Source organism: Cynocephalus volans, chromosome 2 (assembly GCF_027409185.1).
Source record: "Cynocephalus volans isolate mCynVol1 chromosome 2, mCynVol1.pri, whole genome shotgun sequence".
NCBI lineage: Eukaryota > Metazoa > Chordata > Mammalia > Dermoptera > Cynocephalidae > Cynocephalus > Cynocephalus volans.
Window position 1 is genome coordinate 87,455,139 of NC_084461.1, and position 20,442 is coordinate 87,475,580.

Genomic DNA, 20,442 nt, shown 5'->3' on the forward strand with positions numbered 1-20,442 from the left:
TATATATTCCCCATGCTATTTCTTCTTTCATCAGATTGTCTTCCCCCCAAAACAAGAAGTCATTAGTTGTTTCAGGCAAAAGTAGAAGTGAGAACTCAGTGCTTCTGCTTTCTCAAGAGACAATTTACCACCAGAATTATCTATCAGAATAGTATAAGTTACCACAAAACTGTCAATTCTACTATATATTAAAATTTTTAAATCACTTTATTAATAATTTCTTATGTTTCTTTAAAAACACATTTGTGTGATAATGTGACTAAATTTAACTACAGAACAATATTGATCAATTGAATTCATTTTAAGTGCAAAATACTGGCACACGGCTTCATTGTTATACCTCTTAAAATTAATCGTGTCTATTATGGAAACAACACTATTAATCATGTTATTTTTGCACTAAGAAATTTAACAATAATACAAAGAGGATGACAATCATTCTGTTTAAATAACAAGGGGAAAATCAAAGAACTGGAAATCACATTTCAGCTATATCAATTAAACATTTATTCTTAAGGACAAAATGCTTCCACAAAATTATTGTGAAATGTGAAAGTGTGGAAGTCTTTCTTCAAATAAAAATAGAATTTGAGTTTGGAAATTTAAAAATATTTAGAGACAACTTTCACATTAATAGCCTAATAATATATTCATGTTAATATTATGAATATATTATTTTCATGAAAGAATGTTTTCATGTGTGTAGAAACATGAGCATAATCTTTGGTACCCCAAGCACATTTTTTTTTCTGCTAATTTTACAGTCTCAGACGACATAGAACATCGTTTTTTTAGAATGGCTCAATATTACTGAGTGGTACACTTTAGTTGGTACCTTCTACACCATTGGAAAATAATCTGGACGTTTAGAGTTGTGCAAAATAAAACTTTTTTAAAAAAAGTCTTTTTGTGATTGCTCTTTAAAAATATAAGAACTTTAGAAATGAAATGATTATTTGAAGTTTATTTTTCTCATTCATATGTATCTCAGAAAAGATTTCTAAGCACCCCAATACCCAAACCAAAAGAGATTCCAGAAGACAAACAAAAACAAACAGAAACATAAATTTCATGATCAGACTGAGTCCTGACTGAAGGCATTTACTTGAGCTGTTTAATCTTACGGATTTCACTGCTCAGACTGTTTCCATCTTGATTTCTGCTGACAAGGATGATTTAATTTCCCAAGGGCTGAGTTGTGTTCCTGGGTTCCCCTTCTTATGTGCTTGGCATTGCAGTGGCAGCCTGACAGTGATGAACATATTTGCTCCATTAACTAATGATGAGTGCATTGTTGAATCTTGTAAACACTACTGATTATACATTCAACTGTATTCTTAGTGGAAGTGGCACTTACTAGGACCCTTGGAGTCAAAATATTTAATTTTTAGAGCACTTTGCAGGTATTTCATCAGCTGGTAGTGGATTTTTCATGAATGTCCTTTATCAACCTTTCAGTTAATTGGTGGATGCTGAAACCCAGCCTTGTTCTGGATCCTATTTTCAAATCTTCGGAAGCATCTTCAGAAAAGAAGTGCATATTCAGTTTGCTTGGATGTTTTAAAATGTGCTTTATTGCTTTACACACTTTCCTGTTGTCAGTTTTAGAGCTCCTCTATTATGTAGCACATTTAATGTTTTGAATTCTAATGGCATTCTGTGAGGACCTGCATTGGAAAAGTACCTATATTTTAAGTCGTCATAGTAATGATATTTAACGGCTTTTCCATTCAAATCCTTGGGGAATGGCCAGAATCCATACAGGTGAATTTCATCACAGAATCTTGTGGCAAGGGTATACATGAGGAGACCTGTGCTAGGTCTTTTGATGGGAACTTTATTTGTCAGCCAATAACTGGAAAAAAAAAAAAAAGAGAGAAGAATTTAGAGAAACATGCAACATACCCTATAGCAAGTATACTATGTAGAAAATTTAAAAGGTATCATTATGAATAATACTTTAAAGGATTACTGAAGAAATAATATTTTTAAGCATTTAGAAAATTTGATGCTTTTATTTTATTTTTCTTTGGACTTTACTTTCTTGCTTATTTTTGAGGTCATATGAAAAGGCATGGAAACTGGACTGTAGACAAATGTTATTCTGAATCTCACATACGAAATAAATTAGTAGGAAACATTTATATAATATACAAAGTAGAATCTTATTTGAAAGGGTTAAATATGACTGTAAAAGGCATAGTAATTGTGTAGAGATAAGGTATTTCTCCTAGAAAAAAAGAATTTGAAGTTATGCCTATAAATTTTCAAAATGTCTGTGCTTTCAATTAAAAATTCAAACAAATAAATGCTTTACCTGCATTACACCAACCGACTCATTCAACTCAAATTGTTCAAGTTGCATTTTACTAAAGCAAATTAAAAATATTGCCTCAACCTACCTAACGACAACAACAACAAACAAACAAACAAAAACCAAAATATAGCTGTAGAATAATTGATAAATAGTTCACCACTTACACAGTTTAACATTTTGTTAAATGGGTAAAATGTATTTCAATGCTAAGAAGTATTTTGTAGCATACATTGGCAAAGGCAATAAAATACTTCAAAATGTTCAGATCCATCATTGTCACCAAACGTTGTTGGCTTGAAAAACATGCAAAATCACAAATTAATCATCACCTCTGCAGAGAAGGGGGTTTCCAATGCTTCCTGGCATATTCATTTCCTTAAAAACAATGCTCTTATGTGAAAATAGCAAAAAGAGGAAGAGTGTGAATTTTCTCTTACTTTCAAAGTTGTCTAATTATAAATACAATAAACTTAATAAATTGGTTTTTTATTCTTATTTTAACTATTGTCTACTATTTGGAGAAATATATACTTTGCCATCCAATTGTAAGGAAAAGATTAGGTTAGATTCTGGTCATTGCTGTATTTACTACACTTAGATTTTTAAAAACATTCTTTTTTTTCTCTCTCTCTCTCTCTCTTTTGCAAAGCTTTTATGATGCTTCCCAGTGGAAATAAAATACATCTAGAGTATTGAATATTAAAAAAAAAAAAAACCAAAAAACCTTAAATGATATTTTACTTCATTTGCTTAAAGAAATATTGTACTTTCAAACCTCACTAGAAACATCCAAAACAAAGCAAGTATAATTAGCCATTATCATTCTCTATTTCATACATCTTTTCTCCCCATACCCCAATTTTATTGGCTTTACACATTTTAAATTTTATCTAATTTGTTGAAGGCCATGGGCTGAATATTTTGAGCTACAATGAATGCATTACAAATATATTGTTATCACAATTGCTGGTTCTCAGTAAAGATTTATAATAAATTTTCAGAGAGAAACATCTAAGAATATTCTGATGATCCAAAGGTAGCTGAATGAGCAAAAACCATGCATAGCCCATAGTATATTTAACATCATGAAAACATTACAATGATTCTGTGCAAGAAGCATAATTAAACTCCAGTTTGAAGAGACTGTGATGTGGACTGAAGCTCTCTGGACTCTAAGAAAGCAGGTGTTCTTAACATGAAATGATTACTACAGGAAAGTTTTGTGAGTGTGATCTGTGTATAGTTAGAAATGTCAGGTGATGAAATTGGTTAGTTAAAAAATGCACTTATTTGTAAATTTTTAAAGTAGGATAAGCACATTTAAACATAGTCAAAAAATCAGGGAATGTCAATGATTAGGAATAATTTGACAGAATGAAGTTTATGCTGAATTATTTCTAATGAGAGAAAAAATAATGAGCAGCAAATATTAATAGGGCTATATTATTTGTGTGGGACTCCAAGATCGTATTATCAATAAATGGTTTCCATTTCCTAATTTTGGAGTGATTTCCTGGAAGTCTACTTAACTATGGTTGGTCACAGATAAATACCAAAGCAACTTCTACATGCAATACAAGTAAGTAGCCTCCATGTTAGAAAGAAATGCCGAAGGCAAAATTATTGTTACAATTGCTTCAAAATAGTGTCAGGGATGTGCAATCACAATCTTTTTTGATCCAGGACATCTTATGTGATACCACAACAGAAAATCAGTGAAGTGGTCAGTGAAGTGTTTTGAAAATGAAAGTCTGATCACAAAGCATCCTATTTGAAAATAATTGGTAGAGAGGCTTTAAAAACTTGTGGTCTTGTTCCAAGTAAATTAATCAATGTAGTTAAAATACCAGATTAGTTAATTTAGCTTTAGAAATACTAACAAAAGAAGAAATTAAGTATTGTGATGTTTGGCTGGCAACAATTTGAATAATTTCAAGGAAAAATAAGAAACAACACAAAATAAAGTCCATTTATCCTATTGATTGCTAAAAAGACATATGAAAATAGACTTTAATAAGTGACATTGACATATAACAGATAGGTTGAATTATAAAATCAGTGCAGGCTCCCTATAGAAAATTTGAAGAAAAAAGAAATGTAGGAGTCAGAAATATCTATAATCTGAACACATAGAGATAATTACTGTTACAATGTGTTGTATCCTTTTGCTTCTATGCTTGATTTGGATATTAATATATATGACTGTCATGTAATAGACATATACTGAATATTTTTTATCAGCTAGGCTAAATTTTATTACTGATATTATTTCCTTCCTTCCTACCTTCTTTCCTTCCTTCCTTCCTTTTTGCTTTAATATTATGATACTCTCCCCTGTTGAATGAAACAAATTTGCTCTTGATTTTATGTGTTAATTGAAAATTTATAACTTTTTATACATGTGATAGTCTCTATATATTTCACTGCTCCCAGCATGGAAGTTTTGCTCTTGCTAAGCAAGGTGTCATATACTTCTTCTACAATATATTAGTCCCATTTCTTACTTCAGACAAACTCAAAATTTGGAATGCTTTTCTACCTACCAAATCAGTGTGCTATAGAAGGCAATATTGGGCTGAGCCCGTGGCGCACTCGGTAGCGTGCTGCGCTAGCAGCGCGGCGACGCTCCCGCCGCCGCGGGTTCGGATCCTATATACGGATGACCGGTGCACTCCCTGGCTGAGCGCCGGTCACGGAAAAGAAAAAAAAAAAAAAAAAAAGAAGGCAATATTTATGGTCAGAGACATGGGTTTGTATTTGTGGTATAATGCATATTAGTAGTTGGAAAAGCTGCTTCACTTCCTTAGACCTTAGTTAGTATTTAACATACAAGGTTGTTGTGATAATGTAAAAGAGATAGTAAATGTGAAAGAACATAGCATAAAGCTTGACACACAGCTATTCATGTTAGTTGACTCTCAGCATACACTCAAATGACCCATTCCTTAATCTCACTCACAAATCCCACTTCTTTCTTAGAACCTTCTGTAACTACATATTGAATAGACAATTGTGGTCACGTCACTTAACCTCAAAGGACATGATTTGTTAGTTCTGTTCCCTTTACCTTTTCTGAGGTTGTAATATATTGCAAAGCAAAGAAGGTACTTAATAAATGCTTCTTGATTTTAAAGCCAGCAATCTTTTAGATTTTAATCCATAATAAAATCAGATAATAATTACCCAATGAGTCAAAATGTCTGATTATTTAAAACAGCCACAGTTTTAAAAAGAAAAGCAAAAAGTGCTATATCAACATTGATGAGAGTTCACATTCAATACATTGGCAAGCAAGGAATATTAATTTGTATTTATATTTAAATAAAAAAGTTTAAAAGTGTAAAACCAATATAATAGTACTTTTTTCTCTTAAAATATTACTATTCTTCCAAAAATCTAATGTCAATTTCTAGAAGAATTCACATATGAAGGATGAACTCTCACTGTGCCAACAGTTGGAATTTAATACTACGTTAGTAGCAAAGTTTCCATTCATGAGCTCAGAAATTCTTCTATCTGGAATGTGAGATGAAGTACATAACGTAATGAACCTTGTACTCTTAGTTCAAAGGGGTCTCCTCTATATATCTTCTCATATTTATCTTCCTACAACTGAGCTTTGTGCTTGGTTCCACAGGAAAATTCTGTCAAGGGTAAAGAATACGGCTTCTGTTCTAACACATCTACAGTAATCTGGGATATTATAAAAGAATGAACTTTCTACAGTTTGTCATTACAGGAGATGCTGCATTTCCCTAATTCTATACTCCACCCCGCAAAAGCTAACAGAGACTATTCTTGATGTTATCCTTCCCATCAAAAATCAAAGCACAGAGAACTAAATCAATATTACTTTTTGGAGATTCCATCATGCATATCTGTCAATATGTTGGTTTATTCCTATGAGGAGTATATGTGTATCAGCCATATAATATGAAACTTAAAGGAGTCATCCCTGGACATATTAAAGACTATCTATCTCTGCTGTTTCCTTCCCAAAGGTTAAAATTGTCCTTTCATTGTGTTTCTAGTCTGAAGTAACTCCATAACATCAATTTATTTTCTGAAGTGCATAAAACTTAATTTTGTTTTGAAACTACCTTGATAAAGTACATGATATTTGAAGATTATGAGATGGGCACAAAAAGAAGTTCCACAAAACAAGTTCCACTTCTAGCACTGTACTCCCGGAGAATCATTTAATCCACCATGAATTAATCCTTATATTATGTCAGAGAGATAAGAATGGAAAGATCTTAAAACTACTTCTCATGTGAGGAAACAAAAGGACAAAGAGACAGATTTACTGTGATTTGGCAAGCCAAGAATCAACCCAAGAGTAAAAAGATAAGCAATTTATTAAGAGATGGTGATAACAATAATAATTTATTGAGTATTTATAATGGGCCAGAGACAGTATTAAGAGCTCTACATACTTTGTTTTTTTTTTCAGTTAATCCTCACCACAATCCTGTGAGTAGATGTTATTCCACAGATGAGGCTTGAGGGGTTGGGGGTTATACGTAATCACTCTAAGGACATAGGGGTAGTAGGTGACGGACCAGGATTTAAGCTTGCATCTAACTGGCTCTAAGGATTTTAATTTAAATTAACAAGAAATTGAATTCTTTAGCTTCTTGAGAACATTCAGCTTGTAATAGCAAGTCCTTGGAATCACAGTCAACATAGAATTCATTGGGGTGAGAACGATCTGTACGGTGTTATGGTGATGAACAGTCCAGGGTCGATAGTGATATATTTTATGTAGGAAGCTTTTTAGGCTTTCCTTTTTTAAAAGGCAAATGAGAGCTGACCAGCATATAGGACCCACTTTTCTCCTGTATACTTTCAAAAGTGTTTGAAGTCAGAAGAAGATTTCATAGTTTCAATATACAACTTACTTAACCACACTGCAAATGCCAAAGGCAGTGACATTGTATCAAAGGTGAAGAATTTCCATGAATATTTGAATAAAGCTTCTTAAAGGGCTTTGATGTGTTATTAAAATGAAAGCAGAAATTTATAACATCAAGAGGTCAATTGTCAAAATTGTTTTTCTATGTGCCCTTTGTATGCAGAGTTCTGTATTAAGTAGGTATAAAAAAATAGAAAATATTTTCTGCACAAGCCTTTCACAGTACACATACACACAATGTTTTATCAAACTTTGCAAACTTAATTCACCAGAGGCATAGCGGACTCACAGCGTGGAGAAAGGAGTGAGGATGCTACTTTGGACTCAATAATCTCTGTATTCTGTTTGGTATGTATTTATGTTATTTGATGCCTGCCATAGGAACCAGGATTTTCCCTTAGCTCTGAAATTCACCCTTACTTTACACATTCAAGTTGAGTGTAGATACAGTGTTAAATTCTAGATTTACCTATATTATATTAGTTTGCCAATTGTCCCGTATTTTATAGTGAACACATTTACTCTCATTATTGTTATATTAATAATTCTACCTCATACTCACACTTTCAAAGTACTTACACATGATCCTCATGAAGTCTTGTGACATATGCTATAGTATATATTATCATCCCCTCTTGATAGAGGGTGCAGTTGAAGCTCAAGAAGTAAAATAACTTGACCAATTTTGCTTAACCAATGAGTTGTACATTTGTATACTGGTAGATATTTAACAGGAGACACTGAGTCAGGGGAGAAAGCACTACTGATTTTTAGCATTTTTCAGTTTTTGTGGTTAAATATTACCATCATGGCTGATTTCAAGCTGCCAATCTGACATCAGTGAACAGTGAGTTGGGAAGAGATGGCACAATCAGCTGTTGGAAGCCAGGATAAGCCAGCTCCGGTACACATTCCTCCTGACCTGTGTAGCCCCATAAGTTTTAGATAAGAAAATTCACTATTAAAGAAACTTTCTGTAGCAAAATTTCCAATTATTAGTTGTTTATCCCGTTTGTGAAGAGAGAAAAATGGGGTGGTGGGTATAACTTTCATCTTTGTAAAGATGGCTTCACTACAATTAATAGAAAAGTTTGACATTATCCTCTAATAAAAATAGAAAGAGAAGAGATGAATGACGCTTCTATTTTTATCTTTCATGATTTTTAGCACAATGTTGGATACACAGTAGATACTTAATGCATGCTTCTTTAATTCATTCTTGCTGGTATTTTAGAGATTTGTAGTGTTACTAAAATGGGGCATACTCATGACTTGGCGATGTCTGAATGATAATATTAAACAGTACTGGAAATGCTGGAGTCTGGCCTTAATTTTCCATCAGCTAACTATGTGATCTTGGGCAAACCATTTAAACATATTCAGTCTGTTTACTCACCAACACAATGAGCCTCTTAATATGGTTTCACTACATCTAGAACTTTCATTTTTAAATGGTCACAAGTAGTCTGAATCAAACTGAAGAACAGGAGAGTTCATATGAACTAGCAGTAGTCTAATCTTTACATTTTGCTTGTTATTACTAACTGCTCTTACTTTATCTGACATAACATGCAGCATTTCTCTTCAATCACGTTATAGAGCTGTTTGATAAAATCATTTCTACTGAAAAACTTACATATTGTTTCCAGTTTCCTGTTAACCCTTGTAACCAGAGATCATAAAATCTTCACAACTTACAAATTCTTAATAAGTTGATTTTTGATTATCTAGAAATTATAAAATGATCCATTACGATTTCAAAGATAAAGTCAATGAAAGAGAATGATGATGCTGAGAAGTGAGAGAAATTAAGCAAAAATAACCAGAAGAAAACCTCTAGACTTTATTTACCATGTAAGAATTCTGAACGAAATTAAAATGCATCTCTCCAAAATTACATGAATGACTCAAATTATTATATGTTGGCTAGATTTTGGTGAAGGAGAATTGAGAAAATAATTCATCATGTATAGATGGATTCTAACTGTATCTAAGAAAATATCTTTTGGGAGTTCTCAAAGATAATTCTTGAAAACTTGAACTAGTAAATGGAAGCTATAGCAAAAAATGAAATAGATGTCATACCACAGGTTTTAATGACCCTCTCTTTTAACTCAACTGAATTCTGAGAGAAAACTGAAACTCAGAACCTGAACTTTCAGATTGAGGAAGAAGTGATGTACAAAAAGTGAAATACTGGAAACAAAGAAGGAGGATTGCCTTTGGAGCCTGATAAAGGAGTCAAATGAGGCTAACGCTACAGTGCCTTGTGTTTGACCCTTCTTTTGAGATCAGGTCACTTTCTGAACATCAAAAATTATGGAAACCTTACATTTTTCCTACTAAGATTATAAGGAAGAAGTACAATCATTTATCTTAAGACATGAAGTCTTACAAGGAAAACAGAAATTGAAAAGCAAGAATGGGGGACCGTTGTAAACAATCCTAAAGCTTCATAAAATGGGCTCAGTAGTGGAAGATAAAAATGATATAGGTGTTTATTCATGCAATTTTTCCTTTCCATTAACATTTAGTCCAAGGAAGCATTTAGAGACTATCCCTCCATATTTTCCTACCAACACAAGGAGAGTTTCCCAATAAAAGTCCATTTTACTATGACAACAAAACATAAACAACTCTTCTAATTGTCTGATGATCTCATTTTTAGCTTGATTTGGACTATTTACAAATGGATATGCCCAGTTTACACCAATACGTTAGGTTACATTAACTTCCCAGATAGGAGCTGTGTTCAAGTCTACTTCAAGAGTAGTAAGGGACAAGAAATATGATCTGTGTTCCATTCAAAGTGTAAAATTCTTACTAGTAGAGGATACAAACTGAACTCAAAGATCAGAATTCTCCTCAAAGACCAGCAAAGGAATATAATTAAAATAGCCATTAGCAAATTCTAAGTGGTTTTTTTAAAGCTTTCCTAGCCAATTTCAAACCAATAGCATTTGGGGAGATTAGTCAAATTTAGATCATTATTCTCTATTTTTATTCCTGCCATAAAGGATTAGACGCTGAAGGAACTGCCCATTTAGACAATTGCCTTGTCCTTGGCTTAAAATTATCACTCAGTAAAAGGTTTTCCACGAGCATTTAAGTTGAGAAAGGGAACTTTCCAGCTGAGAGAAACCCCCATGCAGGAACAATGCTGAAGCAAAGCCAGTCTTCAGGTGTGGGGATCTGAGTTACATTTCAAAGCTACCTGTCACTGGAAATGCTACTGCTGTAAATTCTGCTCCACAAGATTAATTTGGGGATAACTTAAAATTTTTACCTCTGAAAATTTGAAGGGCTAGAAGGTGATATGTAATATTTTTCATTAAGTTAAATATTAATAAATTTCAGTGATTTCCCCCCCCCACTCCACACATCAATCTCTATTTGGTAAAATGCCAGTCTAATGAAATCAATTCTAATTTTCCTCCTTCTTCTCTTTTTTAGACTCAATATTGATACCTTCAACAAATTTTTAGTTAGAATCACTTAATTTATAAATCATTTATAAAATACCTGTTGAACTGAAGAACATTATTACAGAGAAATTTTTTAAAGTAATGTTCTTGTTCCTCTGAAGCAATAAAAATATCAGAAATGCAGCTGAAAAGACAATTACGTTATGGAAAATGCTATTCTTGCAATGAAAAACTACAAAAATGAAAATACTACTACAAAATCAGGTTACTATGCAACAATCTATACTTGCCTGAGACTTTCCTTTATTATGATGCTTCTCAGAATATTCAGTTAAAATGTTTGTTGAAAGAATAAAGATGAATCCGTTCATCACACCATATGAAAAAAATTAAGATGGATCACAAACCTAAATTTAAGAGCTAAAAATCTAAAACACTTAAGAAAAAAATGCAGGAGTAAAGCATCATGACATTAGGCAAAACCTTCTTAGATAAGACAGCAAAAGACAAAGAAACAAAAGAAAAAGTAGATAAATTGGAATTCACTGTAATTAAAAACTGTTGTGGTTCAAAACATGCCATCACAAAAGTGAACAAGGAATCCACAGAATGGGAAAAAAAAATTCCTAAATCACATGTCTGGTAAGGGACCTGCATCTAAAGTACATAAATAATATCTACAACAGAACAATAAAAAGACAAATAATGCAATTTAAAAAATGAGCAATGGGGCTGGCCGGTTAGCTCAGTCAATTAGAGTACAGCCTTCTAACACAAAGGACACGGGGTTTAGATTCCCATACTGGCCAGCAGCTCCCCCAAAAGAATAAATAAAAAAAAAAAATAAAAGTGAGCAAAAGATCTGAATAGAGGTTTTTCCAAAAAAAAGATATACAACTAATGGTGAATCTGCACATAAAAAGATGCTCAATATCAGTAGCCACCAGTGAAACACAACTCAAAACCATAGTGAGGCACATGCCACACCAACAAAAATGGCAATAATAAAAAATTCACATTTTGCACTTGAATTCTTGTGTTGATGAGGACGTGATGGAATTAGAACCCTCATACATTGTGGGTGGGAAAGTAAGATGGTGCAGCCCCTTTGGAAGACAGTCTGGAAATTCTTCAAAAGGTTAAACAGAGTTTTGATATGATGTAGCAATTCTACTCCTGGGTATATACTGAAAAAAGTTTTTCCTTGACCAAAATTTACTTAGGCTCCCATAAGCCCTCTTCTCAACTAGGCCTCAACATTGGCCTTCTATGTTTATACTTGCTGAGGCCAGTTTTAGCAAGAATCCTGCTAAACTGGTTTAGCTAGAATTCCCCACCCTTGATATCTGACCACTCTGCTGTGCCATCAAGTTCCTCATCCCCCACCTCTGATGTCTAAGTCCTTTACCTATCTTTGGCAGGAATCCTGTTAGGGATGTTTAGCAAGAACCCCCTTCTACTCTTAACATCTCCTCTTAGTAATTTTTCATCCCTCACTCTGCTCCTTGGCTATGAATCTCCACTTGTCCTTGCTGTATTCAGAAGTTGGTTGGATTCTGTACTGAGATCTTTTTCCCCTATGTAGTTACTGCTTTTAACAAGTGTCTGGATCTGTTTCTCTTTGATGACACTCAAGAAAATTGAAAAAAAATGTCTACACAAAAACTTGTACACACATATTTATAGCAACATTATTATTAATAGCCCCAAAGGGAAAACTGATGGATAAAGTGTGGTATATGCACAAAATGAAATATCATATAACAATTTAAATGAAGTGCTGATCCATGCTACAACATGGATAAACCTTGAAAACATTATGGTAAGTATTATTAAGTAGTTTGCAACACTCAAGAATCACAGAATAAGGAATCATAATCTTAAAGAAACTAAACAATTTTAAAATTGGGATCATCTATGTATACATATATATTATATGCATCAGTTATATGACTAATTTCTTTAATATTATAGCATTCCTCAAAATGAGAAATAGAAAAAAAAATTCAGAAGTAAGAATGAAATTGGCCCTATTGTGTTATACAACTGAGCAGCTTTGGTACAATGAAAAATCCTAGCACTTAGAATGGAGTCAGCTGTCAGAGTATGAGCTCTGCCTGGCATTAGCTTCATGAGAATTGGCTGGTCTTTCTCATGTCTGTGTTTCAGATTTCTGATCTATAAATTTGGGCGAAATCATCTTACCTTCTGCAGTGCTGAAGGAAGTGAATGATACCATACAAATAACAGCTCTTTGTGAATTGTTAATCTGTATACAAGTGAAATTTAATATATTATGTCGATCCAACCACATTAAGAAAGTTCAGTCACATTGTTATGGGTAAATGTGTCCCCCAAAGTTCTGCGCATTAGAAACTTAATCCCCATGTGACAGTGTGAAGAGGGTGGGAAATCCTATTATGGTAATTGAAAGATGGGGCCTTGAAGAGGTAGATTAGATTGTGAGGACCATGCCCTAGTGCATGGATTAATTCCTTGATGGTTTAATGGTGGTCATGGGTGTGCTTATGATGGCTTTATAAGGAGAGGGAGTGAGAAGCTTAGCTATATCTTGCTCAGCCATTTTGCCGTGTGATACCTTGTGTTGTTGTAGAGCCACCACCACCAAGGCCTTCACCACATGTGTTCCCTGGACTTTGCACTTCCCTGCTTCTGAACTGTAAGAAATAAATTTTATTTCCATATAAATTACCCAGTTTCAGATGTTCTGTTATAAGCAACAGAAATGAACTAATACAGAAAATTGTTAACTGGAAGTGGGGTGCTGCTTCTACCAAACAGTTGAAAATGTGGAAGTGGCTTTGGAACTGGATGTTGGTCAGAGATTGGATGAATTTGGAGGAGCAGGTTAGAAAAAGCCTAGATGCTGATGAGAGCTTAAGAGACAAAAAGACCAGGGAATGTATGGAACTTCTTAGAGCTGGTTAAGTGGTGGTGACCAGAATGCTGACAGAAATATGGACAGTAACGGCTAGGCTCAGGAGGTCTCAGACAGAAATGAGGAAGAGCTTATCAGAAACTGAAGTAAGAGTCACCCTTGTAGTAGAGTTGCATGGAACTTGGATGCATTCTGTTCATGCCCAAAAGTTTTATGGAATGTGGAACTTCAAAGTGATGAACGAGAGTACTTGGCAGAAGAAATTTCTAAGCAGCAAAGTATCCAGGAAGCTTTATGAATACTTGCAACAGCCCACACTGAATTATGGCAGAAAAGGCATAAAGTAGAGGCAGAATTTAAAATTAAAAAGGAAGCAGATGGTAGAAAATTTGAAAACTCTCACCCTGGCCACTTAAAGAGTGAGAAAGTCTGTTCAAGAGAGGAAATGAAGGGAGTAGCCCAGTGACCCTTTGCTAAGGAGAACAGGAGAGGAAAAAGGAAATATTAAGAGAATGGGAAAAAGACTTTATAGGTATTTCACAGAGCTTAGAGGCTGCCCTTCCTATCATAGGCCCAGAGGCCTAGAGGGACAAAATGATTTCAGTGAACAGACCCAAGTCACCCTCTGTGAGCTGTCTGCCCAGGGCCACCTCAGTATGCTGCTCCCCACACCCTGGCTGCTCTGGCTGCTCCAGCCATAGCTAAATTGGCCCCAGGTGCTGCTGAATCTGCAGCTTTGGAAGATACAAGCTAGAAGCTTTGGTGGCGTCCATGTAGTGTTAAGCGTGCAGGCTCACTTGGGAGCCTTCAACCCGATTTCAAATGATGTATTGAAAAACCTGGGGACCCAGGAGGAGATTTATCACAGGGATGGAGTCACCACAGAGAGTTTTCCCTAGATTAATGCTGAGTGGAAATGTGGGATCAGAGTTGTAGCAGAGAACTGTCACCAGGGCCATGCCTAGTGGAGTCATGGGAGTGGGACTGCCATGGTGCACCCAGAATGGTAGAGCTACCAGCATGCAACATCAGCCTGCACCAGCTTTAAGATTTGATGCCTGTCCTGCTGGGTTTCAGACTTATTTGGGACCTGTTACCGGTTTCTTTTGGCCTATATTGCCCCTTTGGAATGGAAATATGTACCCTATGTTTGTTCCACCATTGTATCTTGGCAGTAGATAACTTTTTTGATTTCCCAGATGAGACTTTAGACTTATCGAGTTGGTGCTGGGACAAGTTAAGATTTTGGAGCTATGGGGATGAAATGAATGTATTTACATGTGAGAAGAACATGAACTTTGGGGGCCAGAGGTGGAATGATATGGGTTGAATGTGTCCCCCAAAGGTCCATGTATTAGAAACTTAGTCTCCACTGTGAAAATGTGAACAGGATGGGAAATCTTATTATGGCAATTGAAAGATGGGGCCTTGAAGAGGTGATTAGATTGTGAGGATCAAGCCCTTGTGAATGGATTAACTCCTTGATGGTGGTCATGGGGTTGGTTATAATGGCTTTATGAGGAGAGGGAGTGAAAGCTTAGCTATATCTTGCTCAATCATTTTGCCACAAAGTGCCGTGTGTCACTGTAAAGCCGCCATCCTCAAGGCCCTCACCAGATGTGTTCCCTGGACTCTGGACTTCCCAGCCTCTGAACTGTAAGAAATAAATTTTATTTCCGTGTATTTACCCAGTTTCAGTTATTTTGTTATAAGCAACAGAAAAGGACTAATACACATATTCCTTATGCAAATAACTATATAACACTCAACTGGTGCAGTTGAGTTCAGTTTAATTTAACTCTTGTTTTTGTTTAAAGAATTTGATGAATTATTGCTTGTATTATACAACCAGGGCTTGGAAATCATCTGGAAAAACAAAACAAGGCAAATGAAGAAACAAAAAACCCAACAGCAACTTCTTTAGGACCTGACAAATTTTAAAAGGAAGGAGGAAATAATCATGAAGTATCCACCTAGAATATGAACTATACAATTCAAGCTAACATAGCAATCATGGAATTCACATAAAGTTAGAGGCACTGCCTAAAACAACCATTTATTTCATAAAACTTGTTTTCTTTTAGCTGTTCTGATATAATAGAAATTCAGGAATGAGAAACACAACTTTTTTCCCAGACACTTTGAACAAGAATATAAGTTGATGAAGATAATTAGCTCAGACTTCATAACAATAACCTTAAAGAGTATGAAACATAACTTTCTTTAAAATGAAAATGTAACTGAAATGGCTTTTTGTTTGTGTTATTGTTCAAGAAGAATATTTCCATAATAAAGCATCTCAAATCACCTGTTTGATGATTGGGTTGTACTTGTGAAAAAAATAAATAAATAAAATTGAAGACAGGCAATCTGTGGGAGTTGGCTTATAAAGCAAGTACGGTATTCTTGACCATCTGTTTCTCTCTGTTATTACATTCACATAATATTGTTTTGTACGTGGTCTCAAATTTCATGCATAAAGTTCCATAATGCATGAAACACACATAGAGTGCAGAAGGCAAGGGATGAAACTGGGGAATATAGAAGTTCAGGAAAAGAGTATAGACTACTGGAAAATAAACTGCATTTAAATATTAGAAAAAGAGAAATTGAGTTTAATATATTGAGAAATCTCACATTAAATCTCTAATGGTGTTACTTAAATAAGGAACACCTCTAAAATGTCTCAGTTGCTATCTTAATATTCATCTTTTCAAATAAAGAGGATAAATGAAATTCAACACTGAAGAAGGCTGCAAATCCTTAAAATTTATGAGAACTCTGTGAGAGCTGTCCCGGAGTCTTTCATTTTGTACAGACGTGAAAAAATCCTTTTCATTTTTTGCCTAACAATTGTGTATCAAAATGAACTCAGAAATTCAGGGACTGAGTTATATATCATGTTTTAATGTTTAAGGAATATTAAATTATAAAATCTAAGAGGAAAAAAAGGAGCCAAAGTAAGCCATCACATTCAGTTCCTTACTTAAGTAAGAAAACACACCCAATAAATTTCTCACAATGGCTGCCTACATGAGAGACTTGGTAAATAAGTTTCTTAATCAGCTTACCAGAACCAGTGGTTATTCACTGAAGAAGAAGCAATATATGGAATTTTTAGAAGGGAATGGATGTAGAAGAAGCATAATAGATATAGTTGTTTTGACTGGGTTCAAGTGATACTATTTAATTTATTTCAAAATTCCAAATATCCTTAAAGAAGGGCACGAAATGTTATGGTTTTCAAAAGAGGGCAAGGGATAAGAAAAAACTTTGAGGATGGCCTATGAAATCTACCTAATAACATTTTATAGTATTAACATTAAATTCTCTAAATCAGTGATGTTGAAACAATGAGCACTGAAATAAGAAGTGTATTAATAGCTGTCTTTGAGAGTTCTCAGTTCAGTTATTAAATTTTGTCTGTAACATATGAAATTCCCAAATTCTCGAGTGTTCAGAAGTTCAGAATTATCTATTCTAGACCAATTGCCAATCAGACTGGACTCATAGACCTTAATTTAAAGAAAGCTAATAATACTCACAATGACTTCTCTTCCCACCTGAGAATTATCAGGTCAAAAACAGGCTCTGGAAGTACAGGACAGTGACTGACCTCTAGACATTAAGTGGCCTTTTAGGCCTGGCAACTGGTTACTGTAAGGAAAATATACTGTTTACAAATGGGATATCAATATATAAATAAGTGCATTTTCTGGCTATAGAATTATAATCGATTTAGGTAGATATTTTTGCTATGTTTTTAAAAACAAAAGACCATTTAACTAATTTGTAGCTCATAGAGAGCTTTCCTTAACACTGACTTACAAGTAAGGCTCAGTTTGAGTTGACTATATTTGGGCTAAAAATAAAATTATAACTTGTATAATTATATAAAACATAATTCAGCAGAATAAGCACATCCTTGCCAGATGAATAGTTCATTATTTCTCTCCTAACATTTCACCAGCATCTCCTGTATTTCCAGAACTCTAGATCTTCTGAAGAGTATTATCTGCAGATAGAAATACAGGCAGTCTGATGGAAGTTTGGTTGGTTTGGAATGACTTAAACCTATTGTCTATATGTGGTTCTACACACTAGAGAAATTGGCACTACGTTGCAATACTAAATGATAATCCTCCAGTTTTTATTGTGCCACATTCTGGCCAGTTTCCCTGTTCCCTGTCTCTTGCCTATATTTAAGAGCTGACTACACGTTCCAATGTGGGAAAACATTGCTCTTTTTCAAACAGAAGTTCTACATAAGTTTCAATTTCCAGTTGATTCATCAAAACAAAGCTGGTTCAGAAAGGGGAAAAATTACAAATTGCTTACATCTGTTCAACCTAAAACATTATTCATAATCTGCCAGTGATGATGGCTAAGCCATCTGGGAAATATGATAGGTGTTTGGGGGAAATAAAATCTGTCACAGTGCAATGAAGAAATGACATGTGTGAAAGTGTCAAGGTTACTTCATAGTACAGTGATGGCTTTCAGGTATTTGGGGATATACAAGTTCTAAATTTATATACACACAGTGGAATCACTTATATACTGAACAATTTTACACAACAAGCATGAACATACATGTTAAAACTAATGAATTATTGCTGTCAAAAATTTCTGAGATAAACAAGTGAAACAAATTGTTATAGATTATCATTAGGTAATAGGACATTTCATTCTAATTAACAAAGTGATTCTCTATATATCATAATTATACTATGACTATATAATATACATACTTATATATTGTATATTATATTTACATATGCACTTATGGACAATACATAATAGAATCACGTATGTAAATAAATGTGTATTTTAAAATTACATAATTTTTTAATTGTAGTGTTAGTTGAACCAAATGTTTCTTTCATTTTCTTTTTGTAACTGCAGAGAAATCTGATGCTTGACAATGAAGGTCTGCAAAATTCCAGATAAAACTCTGCCTAATATGAGGCATTTGTATTATGAGACTTATTAGAGCCAGTTTTATCAGTAATGAGTTTATTACCTGACTCTACATACTACTTTTCTTTTCTTTAATTTTATTAAAAGTTTCTGAAGTTTGCTCCCAAATTGCTTCATTACCACTTATTTGGGTGCACTCGTGGAACCATGTATGTTAATTTCTCATTAGGAAAATGCTTATATAATCATTAATCTTATTCACTGGGCTTCTGTTGCCATTAATGGTACAAGTTAGAAATGTTCAAATTCTATCACAAATTTTGTGCTAGCACTATAAATTGATAACAGTGTTAAACAGAATAAATTCAATATCAAGTAATAAATATAAAATGACTCTTTTAAATCTAGGTTGTGAAAACCTCTCTTTTTCAGATGTTTTATTGAAACACCTTGGGGGATTTATAACAATTTTATTTTCATTGAGAAAAAAAACAACTGCAAAACTTAAACCTTTGGGCTTCCAAATGTTTCCTGACCCTCTTAAACTTAGACTAACAAAAATTTGCCTCCAAAAAATGCTCAGCAAAGATGAGAAGAGGTTCTGAGGTCACTTCCACTCATCTGCATATTTAGTATAGACCATCCTGTTGAAACAAATCACATTCAAATATGACTGGAGCTGTGCATTTGTATTCATTCCACCATGAAAACAGTTTGAATGCTTTTCTCTGGAGACTTATGTATCTCAGTGACAGCTGTGTTGCCACAATATGCTGAAGTGGCTCATCTTGACAGGTCATATCCTGGATTTCACATTCTGAATGGCAGCTGGGATGCCAGAGAATTTTCTCACAGTGGGTGGGCCCTGTATTCAATCAAGCCCTCCCTGGCTTCAGAGACAAGCTGCACGTGTGGCCACAGGCAACTCTAAGAAGTCCAGGATGTACCTTTGTCACTCCAGTTCTTCCCTAAATAGCAGTGACATTCATGGCAGCAATCTCTGCAGCTCTACAAGAACAGCACGAAGTGCCTTTCAAGATCACAGATACCCTGTGTTTTATTATAGCACTTTGCCCTGATACCATGTGCAGCATCAGCACCATGTACACAGTTGATAAACACTGGTTAAGTGATTCAAGTTTCAAACTGAAATCTGTATCTATATCCATTTATCTATGTACATTCAGATGTACACACCAAATCAAAAATAAAACACTTCATAGTTCCAGGACATCTCAGCAATCAGAGCAAATCTGTGATCGCACCTACAAAACATGAGTCAGCTCCATTCACTTGACAGTAAATTACCTGTTCTAGGAGAGCCCGTATTTCCCGGGGTTGAATTTTCACTTCTGGAATTCGTTACCAACTGGGGCCTGCATAAACCAACTACTGGGCAAAACCCTAATGAGCTGATGAGTAATAAATGGATACGTGCTGACACGAGGAGTATTTTCCTCAGCCTTTTAGAGGTCCTTGGGCAAAGAACTTTTGAAGATGTTCACCCAGAGTCCCTGAGATAGTAGTTCTCAGCCATTCCTTCCATCCTTACATTAGCAAGCGCGAAGTTCCACTTTCCACACACTGAGACTTCAAAAACCAATATCTCTTTGAAAACCTCTATGAAAGTGGCTCATAATGAAATCAGAGGTTTTTGTGCTAGATGGAAACACAGACAGAGTTTAAGATTTCTGAGCACATCTTTGCAAAAAGGCTCCTGTCAGGCCAAAAGCTCTAGATGTCTGCACTTGTGTGACTCCATAGACATCTAGGGCCACTTCCCCTGATTAAACCTGCACTTTGCCTCTTGAAAACCTAGGTCGAAAGCCTCCAGAATTCTGGAGGAGGATCAGCAGTTTGTATGGGGTGTGGGGGATCCTTAGTCACAGGTATTTGTTCAGGTTAAAAGAGGTAAAATATGTACTTCTCCCTAATTGATCAAGGAAAGAGTTCAGTTTTTTCAAAG

The 20,442-nt window shown here is 34.6% G+C and overlaps 1 protein-coding gene across 1 annotated transcript in view; it reads right to left on the reverse strand.

Annotated features, from left to right (window-relative positions):
* Positions 1 to 1,572: 1,572 nt before the first annotated feature.
* Positions 1,573 to 20,442, reverse strand: part of ST8SIA4 (ST8 alpha-N-acetyl-neuraminide alpha-2,8-sialyltransferase 4) — an 85,067-nt gene continuing 66,197 nt past the window's right edge. The window contains 1 exon segment of the mRNA XM_063087496.1: positions 1,573 to 1,855. Within this exon segment, the coding sequence (XP_062943566.1) occupies positions 1,573 to 1,855 (283 nt within the window).